Here is a 23,288-nt window from a genome sequence, read left to right on the forward strand (position 1 = left end):
AATGGGAGAAGCAGAATAATGACATGGTCTTCAAAAAAGCAGACTTTAACAGACTCCGAGAACTGGTAGGCAAGGTCCCCTGGGAAGAAAATCTAAGGGAAAATGAGTTCATTACAGCTGACAGTTTCTCAGGGACAATATTAAAGGTACAACTGCAAACTGTCCTGATATGAAGGAAATATAGGAAGAATAATGAGAGGCCAATGTGGCTCTAGTAGGAGCTCTTTAATTACCTGAAAATCAAAAAGGAATCCTATAAAAAGTGGAAATATGGAAGAATTGCTAAGGAGTTGTACAAAAGAATAGCCTAAGCATATAGGGACAAAATCAGAAAGGCTAAGGCACAAAATGAATTACACCTATCAAGAGACATAAAAGGCAATTGGAAGAGGTTCTGTAGATATATTACAAGCAAGAGAAAGACAAAGGAAAGTGTAGGACCTCTACTTAGTGGGCAAGGAGAAGTAATTATGGTCAACATCAAGAAGGCTGAGGTGGTTAATGCCTATTTTCTTCAGTTTTCACTAAAAAAGTTAATGGTGACCAGATACTTCATACATTTAATCTTAGTAACAAGGGGAAAGGAAAGGCGTGCAAGCTAAAATAGGGAAAGAACAGGCTAAAGAATATTTAGATAAGTTACGTGTATTCAAGATGGCATAGCCAGATGAAATTAATCCTAAAATATTTACAGACTGGAGAAGGCAAACATAGTAACTATTTTTTTAAAAGAAGTCTTTTACTTGTATCTGGGGTGTCTCAATGGGATCCCACACAGGATTCTGGAGAGTACAGGGGTCCTGCACTGCAGTCTAGAAGTATCACTTCAGGGCTTAGGGTCCTGCATGGAAAAAACAGAATCATAGACATGTAGGGCTGGAAGGGACATTGAGAGATCATGTCCAGCCTCTTGCGCTGAAGCAGAAACAAGTAAACCTATTCCACCCTGTTATTAAAAACCTCAGATGATGGGGATTCCACAACCTCCCTTGGAAACCTATTCCAGTGCTTCACTATTCTTGTAGTTAGAAAGTTTTTCCTAATGTCTAACCTCAATCTCCCTTGCTGCAAATTAAGGCCATTACTCCTTGGCCTTCCTTCAGTGGACATGGAGAGCAATTGATCACAGTTCTTTTTATATCAGCCCTTAACATATTTGAAGACTGTTATTGGGTCCCCACTCTGTCTTCTTTTCTCAAGACTAAACATGCCCAGTTTTTTTAACCTTATCTCTTGGGTCACGTTTTCTAAACCTTTTTTATTTTTGTTGCTCTCCTCTGGACTCTCCAGTTTGTCCACATCTTTCTTAAAGTGTAGTGTCCAGAACTGGACGCAGTACTCCGGCTGAAGCCTCATTGGTGCTAAGCAGAGCAGGACAGTTACCTCCCATATCTTACAAATGACACGTCCGTTAATACAACCCAGAATATTAGCCTTTTTCTCAACTGCATCACATAGTTGAGTCATATTCCATTTTTGATCCACTATAACCTCCAAATCCTTTTCAGCACTACTACTACTACCTAGCCAGTTATTCACCATTTTGTGTGTTTGATTTTTTCCTTCCTAAGTGTTGTACTTTGAACTTATCTTTATTGAATTTCATCTTTGTGGTTTCAGACCAATTCTTCAATTTGTCAAGGTCATTTTGAATTCTAATCCTGGACTTCAAAAGTGCTTGCAATATCTCCAACTTGGTGTCCTTTGTAAATTTTATAAGCATACTCTCCAGTCCATTATCCAAGACAGAAAATATTGAACAGTACTACACCCAGGACTGATCTGCTATCTACACACTATCTACACACTTCCAGTTTGACAGAGAAACATTGATAACTACTCTTTGAGTAGCTGAGTCTTTCAACCAGTTGTGCACTCACGTTATACAAATTTCATCTAGATCACGTTTCCTTAGTTTGCTTACAAGAATGTCATGTGCAACTGTGTCAAAAGCCTTACTAAAATCCAAGATATATCACGTCTACTGCTTCCTACCTATCCATTAGGCCAGTAACCCTATAAAAGAAGGAAATGAGATTGATTTGGCATGATTTGTTTTTTGACAAATCCATGCTGGCTATTCCTTATAACCCTGTTATCTCCTAGGTGCTTTTTAGTGAAGACTGAGGAAAATAGGTGTTGAACACCTCCGCCTTCTTGATGTCGACAGTTATTATTTCTTGCCCACTAAGTAGAGGACCTACACTTTTCTTTGTCTATCTCTTGCTTGTAATGTATTTGTAGAATCTCTTCCTATTGCCTTTTATGTCCCTTGATAGGTGTAACTCATTTGTGCCTTAGCCTTTCTGATTTTGTCCCTACATTCTTGTGTTATTCTTTTGTACTCCTCCTTAGCAATTCTTCCATGCTTCCATTTTTTGAAGGATTCCTTTTTGATTTTCAGGTCATTAAAGAGCTCTTACTGGAACCCTATTGGCCTCTTACTATTCTTCCTGTCTTTCCTTCTGTCACCATGCCTCAGTGGGTCACAACTGAGAATACCAAATTCAGGACACATGCCAAGAATTAGAATAACGATCAGTTTGGGGTGAGTCTGCCCTATCATTAGATTATACAAAGCAAGTAACAAAAGTATACTTCTATATCACTGCACTGGTTAACAAGAAGTCAAAAATGCAGTCGTCTTAGGCATTCCAGCCCTGGTTTCACCACCCAGACACTGGACTGTGATGAGCAGTTACTGAAAATCAATTTAATCAAATATAGGGTTCTTCTAATCCCAAGAGATCAGCCACTTAGCCAGGTCAATATACAGCTCAGATCTTACCCAGTAATCATGCTGAAATAGATAAAAACTAAAAGTTTAATAAAGAAAAGAAGAAGAGACACAAATAATTGCAAAGTCCTTACATCAGGTTTATAGCAGTGATGGAATAGACTGCTGGCTTGTAAAGAATCTCTGACTTCCAAAAGATTGGAAGGTCCTCGGTCCATAGTTCAAAATGCTTCTTTTTCGTTGTAAATCCACAGTCCAGAGACTCAAGGCAAGAAAGAGGAAAAATGGAGATATCTCAGGGGTCTTTTATAGCCTTTGTCATGTGCCTGGAAATTTACTGTCTCAAACAAAGCTCGCAGCCAGTGTTCCCTCTAATTTTTGACAGGCCGTGTGCACAAAAAATTTCTTCTGTGCAAATTGTTCTGCTTCTGTGCAAATTTTTGTGTGTGCGGTGTTTCGCCGTGTGCGTGGGGTTTAGGATCTGTGTGCACGCACACACATGCACAGCTTAGAGGGAACAGTGCTCACAGCCCAGGTACACGGAAAATTGCTGGCTCAAGATGGAGTCCAGGGTCACATGAGCATATCACATGTCTTGATGTCTCACAGGGAGTAGCTATTGCCAATATTCTTGCTGAGGCATCCACAGGAAAAGGTACCTGGGAAGAATGAGTTTCTTCTATCAATACATAGCTGTCTGGCCTTAATGTAAATTTTACCCAGTGGTTGTTACCCGGGAATTAGGGCTGTCAAGCAATTAAAAAAAATAATCACGTGACTAATAGCACTGTTAAACAATAATAGAATAACATTTATTTAAATATTTTTGTATGTTTTCTACATTTTCAAATATATTGATTTCAATTACAACAGAATACAGTTACAGAATACAAAGTGTACAGTGCTCACTTTACATTTATTTTGTATTATAAATATTTGCACTCTAAAAAACAAAATAAATAGTATTTTTCAATTCACCTAATACAAGTACTGTAGTGCAATCTCTTTATCATGAAAGTTGAACTTACAAATATAGAATTATGTACAAAAAATAACTGCATTCAGCTTGGAAGCAGGTGGCTCCTCCTCCTCCTCCACCTTTGGGGGTCTGCTCCTCAACTCCTGTAGCCTGTACAGCATGCTGGTTCTTCACGTTGGTGGACGAGGGACCTGGGTGGGGGATGGAGCACTTTTCACTGGCCAAGGTGGCCAGCAACCAGTCTCCTCCCCACAGAGCAGCCAGTTCTCCTTCCTCCTCTGGTGCCGCTGTAGCCATCTGTAATTGGCTAGCATTCTTTGTCTCCATGTGCATCCTGTGAATTAAACCGTCATGTTCCTGATGGTATGTAGATAAGCCACCTCCTTCGGAGCTCTCTCTTATGTGCTTTCTGAGGGACTCCAGCAAAACCACCTCTCACACTGGGTGGTTCCCCTTGCCTAAATTTCTTCATCAGGCACATGCAGACTGCATTCACAGCAAGTCAAGACCAGGACCCGGGTAGAAGCCTCCAGGGTTAGGATGCCTGTGTGGCCTGGGCCCCCACAGGTGCAGGCAGAGGAAGAGTCAGCAATGGTGTTGGCAATGTGCTATTTTCCTCCCGTTGCAGGTTTTTTCCTTGTAGAGTACCTGAAAGTTAAGGAGGGGATGGGGGAATCCTATCTCTGTGCCTTCTTCTGCTGGTGAACTCAGCTGGCTAACTCCATTAGTCTCTCAGCTGCCTCTGTCTCACCAGCTATATGTCGCAATTAAATATGGGAGATAGGATCAATTTGTCTGTAGTAAAAATCTACAAACAGAATTGACTGTTAGGCCAGGCCTCTTGCATTTGGGTGTGACCCTGTTGTAATAAGTAGGATTGCATGATGGGTTTGCCTGTAGACAGTGGTGATGGAGCTGGGCTCAGTGGCCCAGGGAGTCCCTTGTAGTCCTATGTCTTTATCTCCCTAAATCTCATGTTCCAGCACTTTAGGCAGTCACTTGTAGGGGTCAGGAAGGAAACATTTTCCTCCTGATGTATTTGGGGGGGGAGTTGTATCTCCTTCCTCTGAAGCATCAAAGATGGCCACAGGTTGAGATGGGACATCAGGCAGAGTTGACTGGTGCTCTGAGACGGTACAGAGAATTCACTTTTTTCTCATGCTTGGCTGGCTGGTTCTTGCTCATTGCCATTTTTGGGATCTGTAAGGAATTTTACCCCAGGTCAGATTGACAGTGACCCTGGCATGTTTTCACCTTCCTATGCAGCATGAGGCATGGCTCATTTGCTAGGATCATTTGAGCATCTCACTAAATCGGTTCCCTGCCACTGCCTCAGGAACTGGAGCACCTTGGTCCCTTCTTTTCAATGTCTGTGGCACACAATAGTTTTGTCTCCTGTGGGCTGTAATACTTTAGTCTAAGCCAGATCGCGGGGCTCAATAGAGGTAATTGGGTGTGGTTTAGTGGCCTGTGATGTTCAGGAGCTCAGACTAGATGATCACGTGGTCTCTTCTGGCATTAAACTCTATGACTCTATTGAGTTTACTTTGGAGAACCATGCCCCTTAATGACCTCTGCTGTTGGTTGTTCTAGCTACAGGACCTCTTCATTGTGTACAGAGTTGTTCTGATGCTACTTTCAAACAGAGAAGGCCTTTAATCTTTGTCAGGATGGAGATACTGCAAATAGCAAGCTAAACAAATAGTGAGATTTAATTATAATATCAAATAGACTGAGATAGAGTCCAGTTTCCTGGCTAGCAAGGGAGAATTAAGAATGTAGGTGTCATTCAAAGAAATTGAAATCCATTCAGTTCACTGCCTGTATAGTCAAGAGAGAGGGTATTAAAAAGGTAGTAGTCTAAACTTAACTGGTTGAGTTACATAAAACTGGTTTAGAGGCTGGGCTGTATGTGAGGGGGAACAAAATTGTGAGAGAGGATGCTTGGAGCCTTCTCTTCACTTTTGTCTCTGTGGCATTGATAGACGCAATCTGGTCCTTGCATTCCGTGGACTGCATGGACGTCACAAGCCGTACTAGTCTATGTAACATGGGCAGGATATGGAGGAGAAATGGCCTGCCTGTCTCTCCTCCACCTCCTCACTGGCCAGTGAAGCAGATCCTGTGCAAGGCAGAGTGTATTCCACGTGTCTGAAGAGTGGCACAGCCTAGAACTCTAGAAGCCATTGTGCCTGAGCTGAGCACAATGCATCTGGATGCTCCCAATAGGGAAGTATGCCTCTGCACCACCTGTAACACGGGTGTCTGCTTTTTAAGACACAATATAACCACCTGTCATAATGGCACAGACAGAAGAAGACAGATTCTCAGAGGGTGCCCTTAGGAATACCAAAATGTGATGAGGAAATATGAAATTGGAAGAGGTCAAATAGAGGAAAATATTTCTGGGTGGATCATTTGGGGTGGGTGGGGTGTAGGAAGAGGCCTCCAAAGTGTGCGTATTTCTCCTATTTAATCTTTGAAAATGGGCTGCCAGTATTTCCCTTTTAAAATTGCAAATATTCTAATTCAGAGAGAGAGTTATGGGTTTTCAAAAAATTGAGTAAAAGACTGTCCTTGGCCATATTAATAATGAGTTGCAAGACTGTTTTACTTTGTTTTGGGAAAAAGTGAGGAAAATCAAAACAGACTCAATAGGTGAGATCCTCAGCTCGTGTAAATTCACTGAAGCAAATAAAGCTACTATATTTGACATCAGCTGAGGATCTGCCCCAATGTTTTTTCTGTCTATCTTGCAGAAAGAAGTTTGTGATAACCTTTCCTAGAGTGAAAATGACTTCTGAGCACATGAGGAATCTCAGCCATCTGGGAAACCAGAAGTAATAACATGACTTAAACCATGTGATGAATTCCAAGAAATCAGGGACAGAGCTCTAATGCACAGCAAAAATTTGCACTAAAATTCTGGAAGCACAATGTTAACAGAAGCTCCACAGATTGTAAAAGGCACAAATTTGTGAAATATCCATTGTAAAACTGAAAATAGTCCACAGTTCTAATATTCATTCTTTATTGTTGATCCATATGCATTTCCTATTCATTAATCAAAACTGACAGTTATTTGTGTGGTTTTTAAAAAATTCTTTAAAGCAGAATAAATGGTGCATAAAAAGCATAAATGATGTCATTGTTAGCTGGCCACTAGATGGCAATCATACCTTACTGTTAAAACAAGGTCTAATATGTAGATGTAATACTGTTGGAAATTTTCACATGGTTCTAGCGAAAGCTTTGGTGCTTTTGATCACTAATGATAACTCTGCACTGATATTTATATTTAGTGACCTTGAGGAAACTAAATGCAAAAATAACAAAATACCTTCAAATCCTCTCATTTAGTTGATATAGCATACTTTACCATTAGCCAAAATAAATATTTACATGGCAATTTATGCATTTGTAAAGTAATTGATGGGGCAAATGGGCACTTTTCTTCTATTCTGACATTAGCATGTTGACAATAAAAGAAAAGGGGTGGGGCTGAAAGACAAAAAGCCCTCCCCCCCACCTTTAAATGTATTTGTGTGCTGAATAACACTGCTTTACCAAAGTGTACGTAATACTTGGCTCTTTTTTCACAATCAGCAGAGCCGGTCAAGAGCCCAAACTGTACTTACCAGCTGTCTTTTAGCTGAGCATAATCATCCCTAATATCCAGACATAATCCTACAATGTACATTTTGTAAGTAACTACAATTACAAAACAAAAAAGCATCTCTTTAAATAAATATATAAGTTCTGGTTGGTTTATGTTAGTTTTACAACTAAAACAGCCCTATTTTTTTTTTTTGCAAGAGATCAGTATTATTGTACAAACAATAACTGGCATAGATGCTGTATTGTTTAAAATTCTTTATTAAATGTAAATAAATTGTCCATAATTAGATCATGTAACTAGTAGCAGTTAACATTCATATTTTTATCAAGTTATTGCATTTTTTTTATCACCAGCAATGCAGAAATGGATACAGAGAATGTCTGAGAAAATACACTGGTTGAGGGAGCAAGGGAGAGCATATCAAAATACAGCCTGGAAACAGTGGGCCAAATTCTCTGTTGGAATAAAGTGATGCAACTCCATTTACCTCAAAGAAGCTTTGCCAGTAGAAAATTTAGCCCAATAATTTGGTATGGGATCATAGCTGACATATCTTTCTTTCACAAGAGCTGCATAAGATGAAAGGAAATGTATATTTTTATGTAATTTAGTGTTATGTTGTATCAAGAATAAGTGAGAGGGTCTCTGTTTCAACCATGCTCCATGAAGATTAATCTGATTGTTGTCTGATGCAGTTCTACTTTTGCTTCTTGGTGAGCTGTTCAGAGCATACATGCAAAAGTGATTCATCTCTGCACTTCTTAGCTGAGATAACAACATTGCAAACCCTACTGTTAAGGTTAACCTGTGCACTGCATAAGGACAGCAGATGGAAATTCTGGTTTGCAGCCACTGCAAAAAAATAAAAACATGTTCCAAAGGGAAAAGGATCTTGTATTTCTGTGTTTGAACCTTTGATCTTCATTCACATCTGAAGGAAAGAGTAGACCTTTTGCTGAAGACACATGGCTTTGCATCTGTGAAAACACAGCTGTATATAACAAAACAAAACTGGTGAAAAATACAATGGTTTTGCTGTGTCAGTTTGGTTGCTAATGTTCAAATTCTTTACAAATATTGTCTTTTGATGGATCTTTCAGAAACTCTCTCTGACTTTACGCCATAGTTTACTGAAGTTTTATTCTGCAGAGTTTGAAGTTCATAGGAATGATTGAGATATCTGCTCTACAGCCTTTTTTAAAAGTGAGTTTTATAAAATAGTTTGGCATTTGGTCAAGAATAGTATTTTCCTAACCATGTCCTGAATAAGTTAAATGAAGAGTATGAAAACCTATGGCAGAAACTCAAATTGACAAAGTAGTCCTAAGAAAGCGAGCCTTGACTCAAGAAGAAATACCTTAAGCAGCAGCATTATTATTGTAGTTGTGAATGTATTATAATTGTTGTTTTTCCTGAAGTATCTCAAAGCACTTTCCATTCATAGAAGTATATTCTTCAGTGCTTTTATTCAAATCTCATTACATATGAGCCCTGCAGCAGAACGCTGGTAGTCATATTTCTGTTGTCCCCTGTCTTCTCTAGCACATGCAGTGAAATGTGACCACATTAGCCTCACCTTCAAACAAACTCTACTGGATGCATATTCATTTCATAATCCAGTTCAAAATTGTCCCTCTCTCATGAGTTTATCATGAGTCTCACAATTTTTTTTCTTAAAACCCGAGTAACTAGAATCAGGTTATTACATGAGAATCTCAACTTCGATTTTAAAAAAGAAAGAAACTAGTCCTCATGGCTGAAGAGAAAAGCTTGAAAACATGAATTCCAAATGCTCAAAGATCAGAAGACAAATAAAAAGAACCCCAGCATTGTTATTTTTATAATCTCATGATTTTAACCCAATTTCACAATTGGGGGGGGGGGGGGGGCCAACTCATGATGTTTGATCTTTTGAGGTTGGTAATATTGCTTCTTGTTCTTAAAACTCTTCCTGGGGTTACAACAACCTAATTCGGGAATCATAGGCCAGATTCTTGAAGGTATTTAGGTGCCTATAGGTGCAGATAGGCACTTCATGAGGCTGTCAAAAGCACCTAAGTAGGTTAGGATTGTTTTCAGTGGGACTTAAGTGAGGAACCTGCTTAGACTCTGAAAATCTCACTAGGTGCCTATCTGCATCTTTAGACATCTAAAAACCTTCGAAAATCTGGCCTCCTGTCTCGAGTCTCCTCCATACTTTCTCAGTTCATCTAACATTTGTCTCTTTTTTGTCTCTCCATACAGTCTGGCTATTATTGGTGCAGGAACCTTTTCCTTTGCAGCTCTTACTGTCAGGAACATCCTTCTAGTGTCCCTCTGCCAAACTGACTCATCTGTTTTCAAATCTTACCTGAACAGCTATGTCCCCTTGTCCATATCTGTTATTTTCTCTCTCCTGATGTTACTTAATTCTTTAATTGTATTGTAATGCATTTTGGAATACAGGTTGTCTAAAAATACACAATATAAAATAAGCATGCTTGTGACCGTGAGTTGCATTATCATCATCTATCTCTAGGATGAATATAAGGGATGAGGAATTCATTCCTTTATTGTTTCCTCTCTCTGCCTTGTGTTTTGTACTGGAAGGGTATACTGTTTATTGTCTCCACAAACAATGAAATTATCCCCGATAATGTCACGGCAAACCTGGTGGCTGAACTTTGTGACTTTGTCCTCACCCATAACTATTTCACATTTGGGGACAATGTGTACCTTCAAATCAGCGGCACTGCTATGGGTACCTGCGTGGCCCCACAGTATGCCAACATTTTTATGGCTGACTTAGAACAACGCTTCCTCGACTCTCGTCCCCTAATGCCCCTACTCTACTTGCGCTACATTGATGACATCTTCATCATCTGCACCCATGGAAAAGAAGCCCTTGAGGAATTCCACCATGATTTCAACAATTTCCATCCCACCATCAACCTCAGCGTGGACCAGTCCACACAAGAGATCCACTTCCTGGACACTGTGGTGCTAATAAGCGATGGTCATATAAACAGCACCCTATACCGGAAACCTACTGACCGCTATTCCTACCTACATGCTTCCAGCTTTCATTCAGACCACATCACAAGATCCATTGTCTACAGCCAAGCTCTACGATACAACCGCATTTGCTCCAACCCCTCAGACAGAGACAAACACCTACAAGATCTCTATCAAGCATTCTTACAACTACAATACCTACATGCTGAAGTGGAGAAACAGATTGACAGAGCCAGAAGAGTACCCAGAAGTCACCTACTACAGGACAGGGCCAACAAAGAAAATAACAGAACACCACTAGCCATCACCTTCAGCCCCCAACTAAAACCTCTCCAACGCATCATCAAGGATCTACAACCTATCCTGAAGGACGACCCATCACTCTTACAGATCTTGGGAGACAGGCCAGTCCTTGCCTACAGACAGCCCCCCAACCTGAAGCAAATACTCACCAGCAACCACAAACCTCACAACAGAACCACTAACCCAGGAACCTATCCTTGCAACAAAGCCAGTTGCCAACTGTGTCCACATATCTATTCAGGGGACACCATCATAGGGCCTAATCACATCAGCCACACTATCAGAGGTTCGTTCACCTGCACATCTACCAATGTGATATATGCCATCATGTGCCAGCAATGCCCCTCTGCCATGTACATTGGCCAAACTGGACAGTCTCTATGTAAAAGAATCAGTGGACACAAATCAGACGTCAAGAATTATAACATTCAAAAACCAGTGGGAGAACACTTTAATCTCTTTCGTCACTCGATTACAGACCTAAAAGTTGCAATTCTTCAACAAAAAAACTTCAAAAAAAAGACTCCAAAGAGAGACTGCTGAATTGGAATTAATTTGCAAACTGGATACAATTAACTTAGGCTTGAATAGAGACTGGGAGTGGATGGGTCATTACACAAAGTAAAACTATTTCCCCTTGTTCATTCCCCCCCCCCCCCGCCACTGTTCCTCAGACGTTCTTGTCAACTGCTGGAAATGGCCCACCTTGATCATCACTACCAATGGTTTCCACCATCCCCCCCTCCCCCCGCCGCCCTGCTGCTGGTAATAGCTCACCTTACCTGATCACTCTCGTTACAGTGGTATGGTAACACCCATTGTTTCGTGTTCCCTGTGTATATAAATCTCCCCACTCTATTTTCCACTGAATGTATCCGATGAAGTGAGGCGTAGCTCACGAAAGCTTATGCTCAAATAAATTTGTTAGTCTCTAAGGTGCCACAAGTCCTCCTTTTCTTTTGTGAATACAGACTAACACGGCTGCTACTGTGAAACCAATGAAAGAAAGGTTTGCAAAAAGAAAGTATGGCTGTTTTTGTATTTAAAGCACATGGCATGCAGTCAGGAGATTAACATTTTATTCCTCACTCTGCCATAGACTTTCTGTGAGATCTTGCGTGAGTCACCAACTTCTCTGTGCATCCTGCATCTGTAAAATGGGGCTATTTCCCTACTTTTCAGGGGTGATAAGGATAAATTAATTAATGTTTGCATAGTGCTTTGAAATTTTCAGATGGAAGATGATCGATTACTGCAGAATGTTATCCTGTGACTGAATAGATGCACCCCAGAATTACATAATGCATACATGCCACAGGGTGGGGAATGCTAATTGAGAAAGCAAGAAGACTGCCCACTGTAATTTTTTGTCATAGATATTTTCCTTTTCTTCAGAGGGAACAAATTGGAAAGGGAGCTGCTGGTGTGCACACGCCTCCCTCACCATGCATTGCCTCCTAGTTTTCCTCAATAGTAATAACAACAGCTTCATTAGCAAGCTGACAAAAAGAATAATAGGATTTTAAAATAATAATAATAATAATAATTAATTAATAATACTGACAACAGTGAGACAACAACTCTGTCTCTGTCTCTGCACCAAGCAGAAAGTTTCCTCTTTGAAGTGATTGCTTCCCTCCTCATTCCAGGAGGGAAGGGGAAAAAAAACAATTGTAAAGATCTAAAGCAACTGAGGAATGCTAAGCTGATGTCTTTCCTCTCTCTTGCTTTCCCCTCCCCCTAGGAACAGTGAGTTTGCCCTGCTGTTTAGAGGAGCTTACTGTAACATGGTAATCTTGCTTTGTGGCCAGTGGGTGGTGATATAGATAGAAAAACGAGTAAAGGGGGAAGAAATAAGGGGTGCTGGGGTGAATATCAGGATGGGGACAATATCCTCTGTAAAGGCACAGCTGATGATTTTTAAAGAAACAAAAAACACAGCTGCATTTTGTTCCTGGAACAGTGGGTGTCACCACAGCCTCTGTTTTTAACGCCTTGAATCTATAATAGTAGAGTTGTAAGTCTATTAATTTTTCAGGTAAAATGAATCAAGATTTCCTTTTGATGTGGCAACTGCTTAATTTTATATTCAGGGAGAAAAATTCTATCCTGCCCTCTGCCCCCCCTTCCATAGTTTAAAAAGAAATATTTCTGATATAGATACCTAAACAACTTGCATATGGTGAGTCCCTTTAAAAACTAGACTCAGTTTAAGTTTTTAAACATTGTGATAATCCCGTTTTAGTTATATGAAAAATCACAAATGGTAAAAGCAAAGTATACATCTTTTTAAATGCAGCCACTCTGGAAGTGTGTGTGTATTATCTCTAATAGAGGTAACAAATATTTCCATTCAACTATATATTTCTTCTGAATGACATCATCTCATAACATTAACTGGCTTTGATCATCAATTGAGGAGGCTATAAATGACTGTTCAGTCTTTTTTTCTATATATACTTTTGCCTATATCATTTTCCTTTAAGGTATATTGAACATATTGATTTATACAATCTCTTGCTAGTTCAGGAATATTTAACTGTTAGAATCAAGATATTTCCTCTTCTGTTTTTTAAAAAAAATATTTATTCTTAACATCTTCCAAAATTATGGGATGGTCATGTTCCCATAGTGCCACTTTGCAGTGTATTCACAACAATTTGCAACTTTTGAAAGCAATTCAGAGTTTCTTCTGAACTTATTGAAATGCATAGATATGTTAAGCAGGAAAAAAAGTGTCTTCTGTTTCACTGCATATGCTAAAAGCACAGCTTGACTTTTCCCCCAGCATTTGTTAGTCACATCCTGTTGTCCATTGTTTTGTTGTTTGTTGGTGGTAGTGAATGCAATGTATTTAATGATAAAGTGCCAGTGTTTCTATTTCTTATGATATCACAGAAATTACATAAGGCTTCTTAAAAATTACAGTATAAAATTGATTTTCATAATGAATACGAATTGTAAAAGTGAGTGCATAGAAGAAATCTGTAGGATTATACCAGCTAAGTAATCTTTGAAAATGCGTCTGAGCGCTTTGCAATTGAATGCATAGAAATTTACTGTATTTCACATAATAGGTTACATGTACAGTACTTTTTTTCCTTTTTGTAAGCATTAAAAGAGTGACCACTGGCCACTATAGATGAATTATTTATTTTAAAAACATGATCTGAAGACCACAGGAAAGCTATTTATAACAGACCTATTTCCAGCACTGGAAAGGAGGAGGTGGTTACATTATTTTCAGATTATGAGCTTCTTAGGGAAACAGAAACAAATAGACTCCTTTAGAAAAAGGTGAACTGAATATATTGAGAAACTGTCCTGGCTATCGTAGCATTAGTGTTCAAAAATCATTTTATTAAAAAGGTTTCAGAGAACAAATTTATGATGTTGTTATGGCAACTGAAATACTTAGCTGAAATGTGCGTATCTAGAACATAAGATTGTAAAAAGCCAGTAAAACAAGAACCATATTGTATTTGGGAATACAGATTGAACAGTGGTATCCAAATATGATTCCTCTTACATCTACCATTCAAGATTACTGCAGCAATCGCTATTTTTGCATGTCTTATCATGGTGATGCTCTAATGAAACTGGCTATAAGGAATTACAATGTTAACTACCATTAAATGTAGTTTAGGGTTTGGGTTCTTTTTTTGTTTTTGTTGTTTTTTTTTGCCATTTGATCTGTTGGAGGGTGATGTTTCATTAGATATTTTATTTGCTTTTTTATAACACACAGCTTAATGTTATATTGCTATATTCTCACATGTTAATGGTCCCTTTTGTCTGTTATATATCTCCTCCTTGCCTCCCTCAGGAATATCAGAACTGGTAGGAGTGAAAATAGCAGAACACTCCCCTTAAACCTTTAAACTATTAAATTTTCACCCTCTTTTGAGAATATGATTACATTTTATTTTTGGTTATGAAGCCATAAAATGCACACTACATTTTCAGTCTCAAGTCTTTTAAAAACAGTGGCAGAAATATTTGTGACCAACATTTGTTGAATTCTACTGTAACATGCTTAAGAAACAAAAAGTCTTATACAACATCTGAAATGCATGAATTTGCCAAGTGTCAAATTTCAGTGGATTTGTAGGTTGTTGGTTTTGTTATTTTGTTCTTTGTTTTGCAACTTCTTAAAAAAAATTACATTAAAAAAAAGAGATGGGTGTTACATTAAACAATTTTATAGATGTTGTTAATCCACTATGAAAAAAGACAAATGAAACTGCACTACTTGAAATCTCAAAAGTTTGCTATCACTTATTTATAAATTGTGCAATCCTTATTCAGTGGGAGTTATTTCTGAGTAAGTAGAGACCCTGTATTTGCAAAAATTAAAATGTTTTCTTGTTTAAAATATTTTCTGTAGTTGTGCATTGATAATTGTGCTTTAGATTTTCCCTGCAATTGCTCTGTTATTAAAATATTCTTGACATGAAAAACTGGGGGAGGAAGGGAAATCAAGGTTTTTAAGTAATATTAGTTTTTATTTGTTTAAAAAAACACCTCCCACCTGAGAATCTGGTCTTAATTACAATTACAAATTTAAAAAATTCTGAAAAATTAAATCTTATTTCCCTAATATTTTGAGTCTAAATTTTAGTATTCTAATACATAAAATTACATGACATTATTTAATTGGACATGAGAGTGTGATAAAAGAATTTCCGTTATGTGATGGATTAATTGTTTTCCTAATACTTTAAAGGCTGAGATCCAAACATTTTTCCATTCTATTGCAAAATTAACTGCAATAAATCTGTCAGACCCAATTATTCATTTAAAACATTCCACACTGATTAAATCTGCACATTTGTTTGTGTGTGTGCATGGGTGGGGGTGGGGGGAAGAGAGAGGTGTGTATGTAAGGGGAATTCCAGTTTTATTTTGTTTCCTTTTAAAAAATTATAGTAGTTGCAAACAAATTTGGTCTGGAAAAATATGTTTAGCTAAATATTCTAACATGATAAACGAGATATGTTTAGACTCATGCATCTAAATCTCATGGATATTTTTTCATGTTTTAAGATTTAAGGAAAGGAAAGTTATAATATTTTGATGTGAGATGCTACCTGAATAGATCATATTTTACTTCTGGTGGGTCTTTCAATAGTTTGTTGATGTTTTTAAGGTCTCTAAACAAAGTCAGATGTGTTAACAGTCTTATTAACAATGTTAAAATGGAATTAACAGCTTGTGGATACTTCTAGAGCACAATAGCATGTCAGGCTACTCTGTCCCCTTATAAATTGTACCCTGCTGGCTTTTCTTTGTTTCATGTCCAATCAGCAAACTAAAGTTTTGTTGAGACAGAAGGCAGTTCAAGTGTTTCTGCTCCATCTGAGGGGAGGAGCTAATGTGGAATTTATCATTAGACCAATCCAGGCACAGCTAGATAGAAGAATGATCCTCAAATTTGGAAGAAGGGCTTTCTTGACCTGCTTGGCTCTCTGACCTCTGGCTTGCCATTTTGTCAGTTTAAAAGGCTTTTCCTATGTTGTAGCTTACTTTTATGGTCCTTTCAGTGGAACAACAAAAGCTTTTGTTTATTTAAGATGTACTTTAGTTTAGATTTCTGTTTATCTTTGTGACTTTTGTAATTCTGCTGTTTTGTAAAGATTTATCACTGAAATAGTATTGAATCTGACTTTATGTAGATAACTTTTATTAGAATTTTACAATTCATTTTAGACCACTTAGAAATATTTCTGAATTTAATTGCTTTTAATTTTTAAAAATAAGAAAATTGTCAGCTATTGTTAGACTTGAGTTTACCATATTTAGATCTGGTGCTAGGGAAAAGACTTCTATTTTATTTTTGACTCTCTTGGATTTACTTCATGCAGTCCTTGCTGAACTCCTCAGAAATGCCATCTGTCAAAGAATGGCTGTTTATGTCTAAAACTAACTGTTCAATTAAATCTTAATTTTTGTTTGGTATGACTAGAGTAACCATGGATTAATTCTCTTAGGAAATTTATTTTAAGTGGAGTGGTTGTAACAAGTGAGGAAACTATTAAACATCTTGTATTAGCTATGATAATTATACTTTGCACTTCTATACCAGCTTCCATTCAATGATTTCAAAGCCCTTTACAATTCCTAACTGAGCCAAATAACACTCTGTGAGATAGAGAAGTATTATTATGCCCATTCGGTAGATAAGAAAACTGTCAGGCACAGAGATGTTGTAACTTGCCCACGGTCATACTGCAAGTCAGTGGCAGAGCTAGAATATACCACCAGAGTCCTGACACTCCATCTTATTCTCTAACCACGTAATCATATTTATTAGTGTAATAAATTATTTAACTGGATAGCAAATGTTGAAAATATTTATAAATGTGTTCAGTAACTGCATCACATTAAGGAACTTTGTTGCTTTTTCTAGATAAAGTGCTGTGAATATTTTGCAAAATAAAACGTTCTTTCAAGAATGTTTAAAATTCTTGCCTGGCAAATGATACTTTTAACCTTTGTGTTTGTGTGTGTGTGTGTGTTTGTTTAAATTAAAGAAATATGACCATTCAACTGGATGTGCTGTTGATACATTATATAGAAGTAGCATTAATGCATAAAAACTTTTCCAAATATAAGCATATATAAAAATAAAACCATTATTGCTGTCAAATTCTAGAGGTAAGATTCGCATTAAGACTAGCCATTATTAAAATAATCTTATTAATCTACACAAAAGAGGTATGAGGTATTAACTAATTATTAGGAAAAAAATACTGTCTTTAAGTAAGATTAAACAACTCTCTTCTACCTTGAGAGCTGTAAATATGTGCATTCATTGATTCTTCAATGTCTAACTTTTGCATGTAGAACTACAGTGTCTCATTTATTTATAAATAGCTTTGTGTTATGTACACATAGTTGTAATAATGTTTTTCAGTCATTGTCTTTGAAAGCTGGCTGTCCTGTAGGGTTATTTTCTGTGGCTCTGTGGCTATTGCACCACAGCAATAATGGCATGTAATGGCTTCCCACCTGCAGAATTCCCTGTGGACTAAAAACTTGCTAACAAACCTTAGCTTTTCATCATCCTGTGGCAGACACATTACCCATCTACAGAGTTTATTGTCATCATTTCAGCATGTCAATTGGATGGATGGATAGTTATGTGAAATTAGAGACATGCCAAATACTGTATGTCATGATACACAAAAAACTGTTAGAAATGGATGATGTGAGAGGGATTGCATTTGTCAGGACACTAAAAAGATTAAGAAATAGCATACTGCCCCCACCTCCATTGAGAAATACATCAGCATTTCATGTGGAGAACAGTAGGCTCTGACTGTGATTTCTGTTTTGGCTGGTGATGATCATTATGACTTACAATATTTCAGAACATCAGGACAAATTCAGGCCTTATTTGTTTTTGTTTTTGACACAGATACATGAACATTAATACTCTAAAAGCAGCAGTATCTGAGAGTGAATTTTGATAGTCTGTGTGCTGACCAGCCTCTCTACCCAGAACAACTGCTTTGTCTGCGAAGGATCAGTGTAGCGTGAACTCTGTGGGTTTTGAAGTAACTTAAAACAGTTGTGCCCTGCTGAACTGCCCCTTTCCTTTTGTTCACATATGCAGATGAAGCTCTCTGACTTTGGACCATCATGTTCTCATGTGTCTCCTTTAACCATCAGGAAGAGAAGAGCCAGCCAAATGTTATTTGTTTGTTTTGTTTTAGGTAGAGGGATGTTTTACTTCTAATTTAAGAACCTTTTAAATATCATAAACTCCACTGTGCTTTGCAGTTTAATTGTGTTTTGTACTGTCAGCCTGAAAAGTGTCATGACCAGATATCATTGTGTGCACACTTATCTCCTCTACTGATCTAAATATAATTTAGACTCTTCTTTTTTCCACATACCCTCTCCATTTTGCAAGGCATAACAAGTGACACAAATAGGTAACTTTAGTGTTGTATCAAACAGTTGGTTTCATGCCGTTCCTGTGTCCCCATACAGCCAGGCTATGTCCAGCAAGATGGTTTCATCTGCATTATATGTAGGGTTAAATACATTTACTTCTGTTTATTTATTTTTATTTCATCTTCCGAAATAGTTATGCACAAGCTTTTAAATGTTTTTCATAACTATGCTACATGTCTTTGTCTATGTGGTAGAAGATAAGATTTTAAATCAAAAGAGTTTTTTTGTAAAATACAAACTAATGAAAGAAGCCTGTACACGATGTCCATGCATTTAGGGATCATCCTGACAGGTGCTGAACATCCTCAATTTCCACTGAAGTTCGAATTGTTGAGCATGTTCAACCCCTAATATGACCAGGTCCTTAAAGAGATGTCTAATTAATAAGACTTGTTATTCCTTCAACTCATCAATACTATAACACTCAGGTTATTTTATATCAGTTTTATACAAGGAAAATGCAATATTTAATTCATATGTAACTATCCCTTAATAATGCAGGTGCTGGATTAAGAAGTGCTGGATTTTAGGTTATTTACAGGAATATTTCAATATTATGTAATGGACATATAAAACATAATAGAATATCCAGGTCATTTAACGTACTACAATGTAAAATGTGAATGTTATATACATATTTGTATTTTACAAAATGAAGTGGTATAATAGCTGGAGAATACTCTGAAATGGAACTAAAATGTCTCCTTCAGTTTAAGACTATAAAAGATGACAGACTAAGTAATTGAACAGGAGTACTTGTGGCACCTTAGAGACTAACAAATTTATTAGAGCATAAGCTTTCGTGAGCTACAGCTCACTTCATCGGATCCATAGAATGGAAATATAGTAAGATTATATATATATAATATATATGCACACACACACATACACATATAAGTTGGAAGTTACCATACAAACTGAGAGAGGCTAATTAGTTAAGATGAGCTATTATCAGCAGGAGAAAAAAACTTTTGTAGTGATAATCAAGATGGCCCATTTAGACAGTTGACAAGGTCAGCTACTCTGAAACCAGACTAAGTAACTGTGTGCAATACTATTATGTATAATAAAAATGTGCATTGCGTGTTTGGTATGAATCTTCTGGTACTGAGAGGTGCATTGTTTCTGCTTATCTCTAATACACTTCTGCAGAGTGAATAGTTGATAACTAGATCTCAAGTCCTTTTATAAAATTGTTTTTATACTAATAAAGGGACAGTTGTAGTGAGAACCAGTAATGGGATTTAAACTTGTTAAGAGAATGTCTTGTGTTCATGAAAACTCTGTATTACAATAATACTTTGCATTTTTATTTTACTTTCCAGTGGAGGTCTCAAAGGATTTTACAAACATTAAGAGCTAGCTTTTGCCACTCTTACTCACATTAAACAAAACCTCAGTCTGCAAGCGGTCCCATTGATTTAAGTGGGAATACTTACACAGACATTACTATTTGGTGTGAGCGAAGGTGGCAAAAAAATATAAGTTAGGGCTCTGTCCTGCTCCCATTGCAACCAATGGAAATTTTTTAATTGATTCAAAAAATTCAGTATTGGGTCATTGAGCCTGATCATTTGAGCAGTTGAGAAACTGCTGCAAGGGGACTCAATGGCAGTTTAATGTGCTTGAACCATTATAATTATACAGGGTTACCATTGCTATTAGTTATTTACTGAAAAAAGAATTAAGAGGGTACTGAATTTCTTTTTTCCTTTTCCTTTCAGTTTCTTTTTAAGTTTTAAGAGTACAGAAGCCTATATTAAAGTTTACACTCTTGGTGAAGCATAGCATGGCCTATATAATTTAGCATCTGATAATGTTATATACAAAACTGTGAATAATATCATTAAATAATGTATTAATTTCTTGGTGAACACAAATAACCCCCATTAATATTTGTAAAAGTTGCATGAGTGTATTGCAAGAAAACAAATCCCACAAGTTAAACCACAAAAGTTAAGAAATCGAAATGTATATTAGTACTTTAAAAACAAAACAGAACTGAATTATAAGAGCACATTAAATCCAAAAGAATACTAGGCCGTGATACCTTAAAAGGCTTACACACATGCTTAACTTTACACACAATGAGGAGTCCCACTGAAGCTAAAGTTAAGCATGAGAGTAAGCACTACTTTCTGGAATGCCTTTATTTACTCTGTTTTAGCTAGCCATATTATGGAGCTATTGCAATGGATACATATGCAAACTAGAAAATGCTATCTAAAAGAATACTGTGCATTCACATTAGGCACTTTGAATGTTAAACTAAAAAATAATAATAATAACAAGAAACCCTAACATGCATTTTGGACCAATACCAAATTTAATTTTAAAAAATTACCAGTTGGCTTTGAATTTTGGGAAATTGGGAAAACCTCTTAAATAAGAAAGCGGGTTTATTTATTTATTTTTGCAGTCCTGTAACAGAAAAATGGCCAAACTGTTGTACTAATTCATTTTAGATAAAACAGATGGGATTCTCGGATCATGCACCGTTAAGCCTTTCTTTGGAATTGGCGCCACTGTGACCAGAGAGCCCAGATGGCGCTTAAATCTGTCATTTTTTAACAACCCTACGTTTTTGATTTTATACCCAAACACACTGAGCTATTTGTGATTAATTACTGTCCAGATATGCTTGTGCTACAGTAACTTACTTAGATATGCTTAAAATAATTTTATTTAGAGAAGCTAGCTAAAAAAAGGCTAAGCAGGTGAAGAAGGACTCTCTGGAAGATATCTCAGCTAGAGGTGGAGTGTCAGAAACTTGGATCTTCAAATACTTACACTGCATTCTAGAACAATGGTGGGCTTTGCTAATGGTTTCTATAAATAAAACAGAATTTTTTTAGGAGGTGCATTTTGGTGCATGATAATATTTTGAAGCTTATGATGGAGGCTTTTGCCTACTGCCTTAAAAGTTTAAATTTCACCAAGTCTTCCACTTGTAGAGATTAGATCACAGCAGAGAGACAAACTGGTTATTTGACAGATATCAATGTTGCCTTTGAAGAATTTTTCTCTGTTTTGTGTCTGGACAATAGTGATGTGTTTGACATGGTAGTGGACAATTAATTAGAGGTAGCGGAGCTGTCAGTCAGAGAGCCAGCTCTTACTTGATGAGCCTATTCCCGTGTGGTCTGGAAGGAGACCATTAAAACGTCATAAATCCTTGGGAAAAGACATGGGTTCCTACTCATTCTTTAATTTTAAATTAATCATGCTTCTTATTTCATTGGAAGCTTTTAATTGTTTTATTCTGGAATTTGACCTCTACATGAATTGGCACACTCATAGTGGACTGATTTCTATCCCTGTCATTGTGGGGAAAAAGAGGAAGGAAGTGATGGCCCATGTTTTCTTTGGCTTTAATGTAGATATCAAAATATGTGGTCAGTAGGCTTGAAATGCTGCTGCCCATATTAGCTAGACTAGTTCAGGTTAATTAGAAACAAATACTGTGAAGAGAATCACCTGAGGGGATATTATTTCTTTTCCTAAGTTAAACAAAGTTTGATGCAGCTTTGGAATAATTGAATATAGAGAAAGTGTTTGACCAGATGAGTTGGAGCTTTCTCTTTTGAACCTGAAATCACTCTAGAATTTCAGGGCTCTCCTGCGCGTTGTGAAGAAATTGTACTGCACTTGTAACATGAGAATGGTAACGCCAATGGGTATATTTCTAATTCCTTTCCACGGTTAAGGGCACTCAGTAGTGTGATCTATATCACCCATGCTTTACACATTCATAATCCAGCTGTTAGCCCCACAAACAAAAACAGCCAGTAATGTTAAAGATATCACTGTATCCAAGCTCACTCAAAGGATATTGCTTTTTGCAGATGATATACTATTGTTCCTAACTGAGGCTGAAATAACCTTACCTCATATGAGGCAGGAAGCCTAAGAATCTCTGGTGACACAGTAAATTTGAATCAATCTGTGGTACTTTCTTTTTCATATAAAGTCTCTAAGGAGGTGTTTGTCAATGAAGGTTTAAATTGTCTCTGAGGAAAATTAAACATTTTGGTACCTGCTGACTGCAGAGAATCTATTTTGAGTTAACATTCAATCAATGAAGCAATGCTGGGTACTTATTTGAATAGAGAAGTAGATCTCCCTTTGGTTCTGTAAGGTTGCATTGCAACAGTTTAAATGAATATGTTCTTCAAAATTGTTATATCTCTTCCAGATGGTTCTGGGATGGGTTCCACTGGTGATGTACACTCACATGAATAGCTTGGTGACATGGTTTATTTGGAGTAAAAACAGTCAGGTTGGCCAAGGCAATTTGGAATTACCTGAGAAATGAGGTTTGGCATTCCTTAATTTTTAGTTGAATTTTATGGCTCCTTGGAATACTTTAAGGATTCTACCTAGGTTTGAATGGAAAGTTCCCACTAAATTTACACCCCTTACCTTTATTTCCTTTTGGGGCCAATTGTAGGCTGTCAAGGTTCCTCCCCCACTCTGAACTCTAGGGTACAGATGTGGGGACCTGCATGAAAAAACCCCCTAAGCTTATCTTTACCAGCTTAGGTCAAAACTTCCCCAAGGTACAAAATATTACACCCGTTATCCTTGGAATGGCCGCTACCACCACCAAACTAATACTGGTTACTGGGGAAGAGCTGTTTGGACGCGTCTTTCCCCCCAAAATACTTCCCAAAACCTTGCACCCCACTTCCTGG

At 37.4% G+C, this 23,288-nt stretch overlaps 1 protein-coding gene across 5 annotated transcripts in view; it reads left to right on the top strand.

The window, feature by feature from the left end:
- CLYBL (citramalyl-CoA lyase) overlaps positions 1-23,288 on the top strand; it is a 234,937-nt gene that overhangs the window by 44,210 nt on the left and 167,439 nt on the right. For 2 of the 5 annotated variants that reach the window (XM_075129562.1, XM_048854193.2), the window contains one exon: positions 6,476-6,556. The exons of 2 other annotated variants lie outside the window; for them this stretch is intronic. In XM_075129562.1, the coding sequence (XP_074985663.1) occupies positions 6,476-6,556 (81 nt within the window). Of the gene's footprint in view, positions 1-6,475; positions 6,557-8,435; positions 8,539-9,579; positions 12,097-23,288 lie in introns of those variants that run through there. One more of the 5 variants, XM_075129558.1, reaches the window with a different exon arrangement.

Source organism: Caretta caretta, chromosome 1 (assembly GCF_965140235.1).
Source record: "Caretta caretta isolate rCarCar2 chromosome 1, rCarCar1.hap1, whole genome shotgun sequence".
Lineage (NCBI taxonomy): Eukaryota > Metazoa > Chordata > Testudines > Cheloniidae > Caretta > Caretta caretta.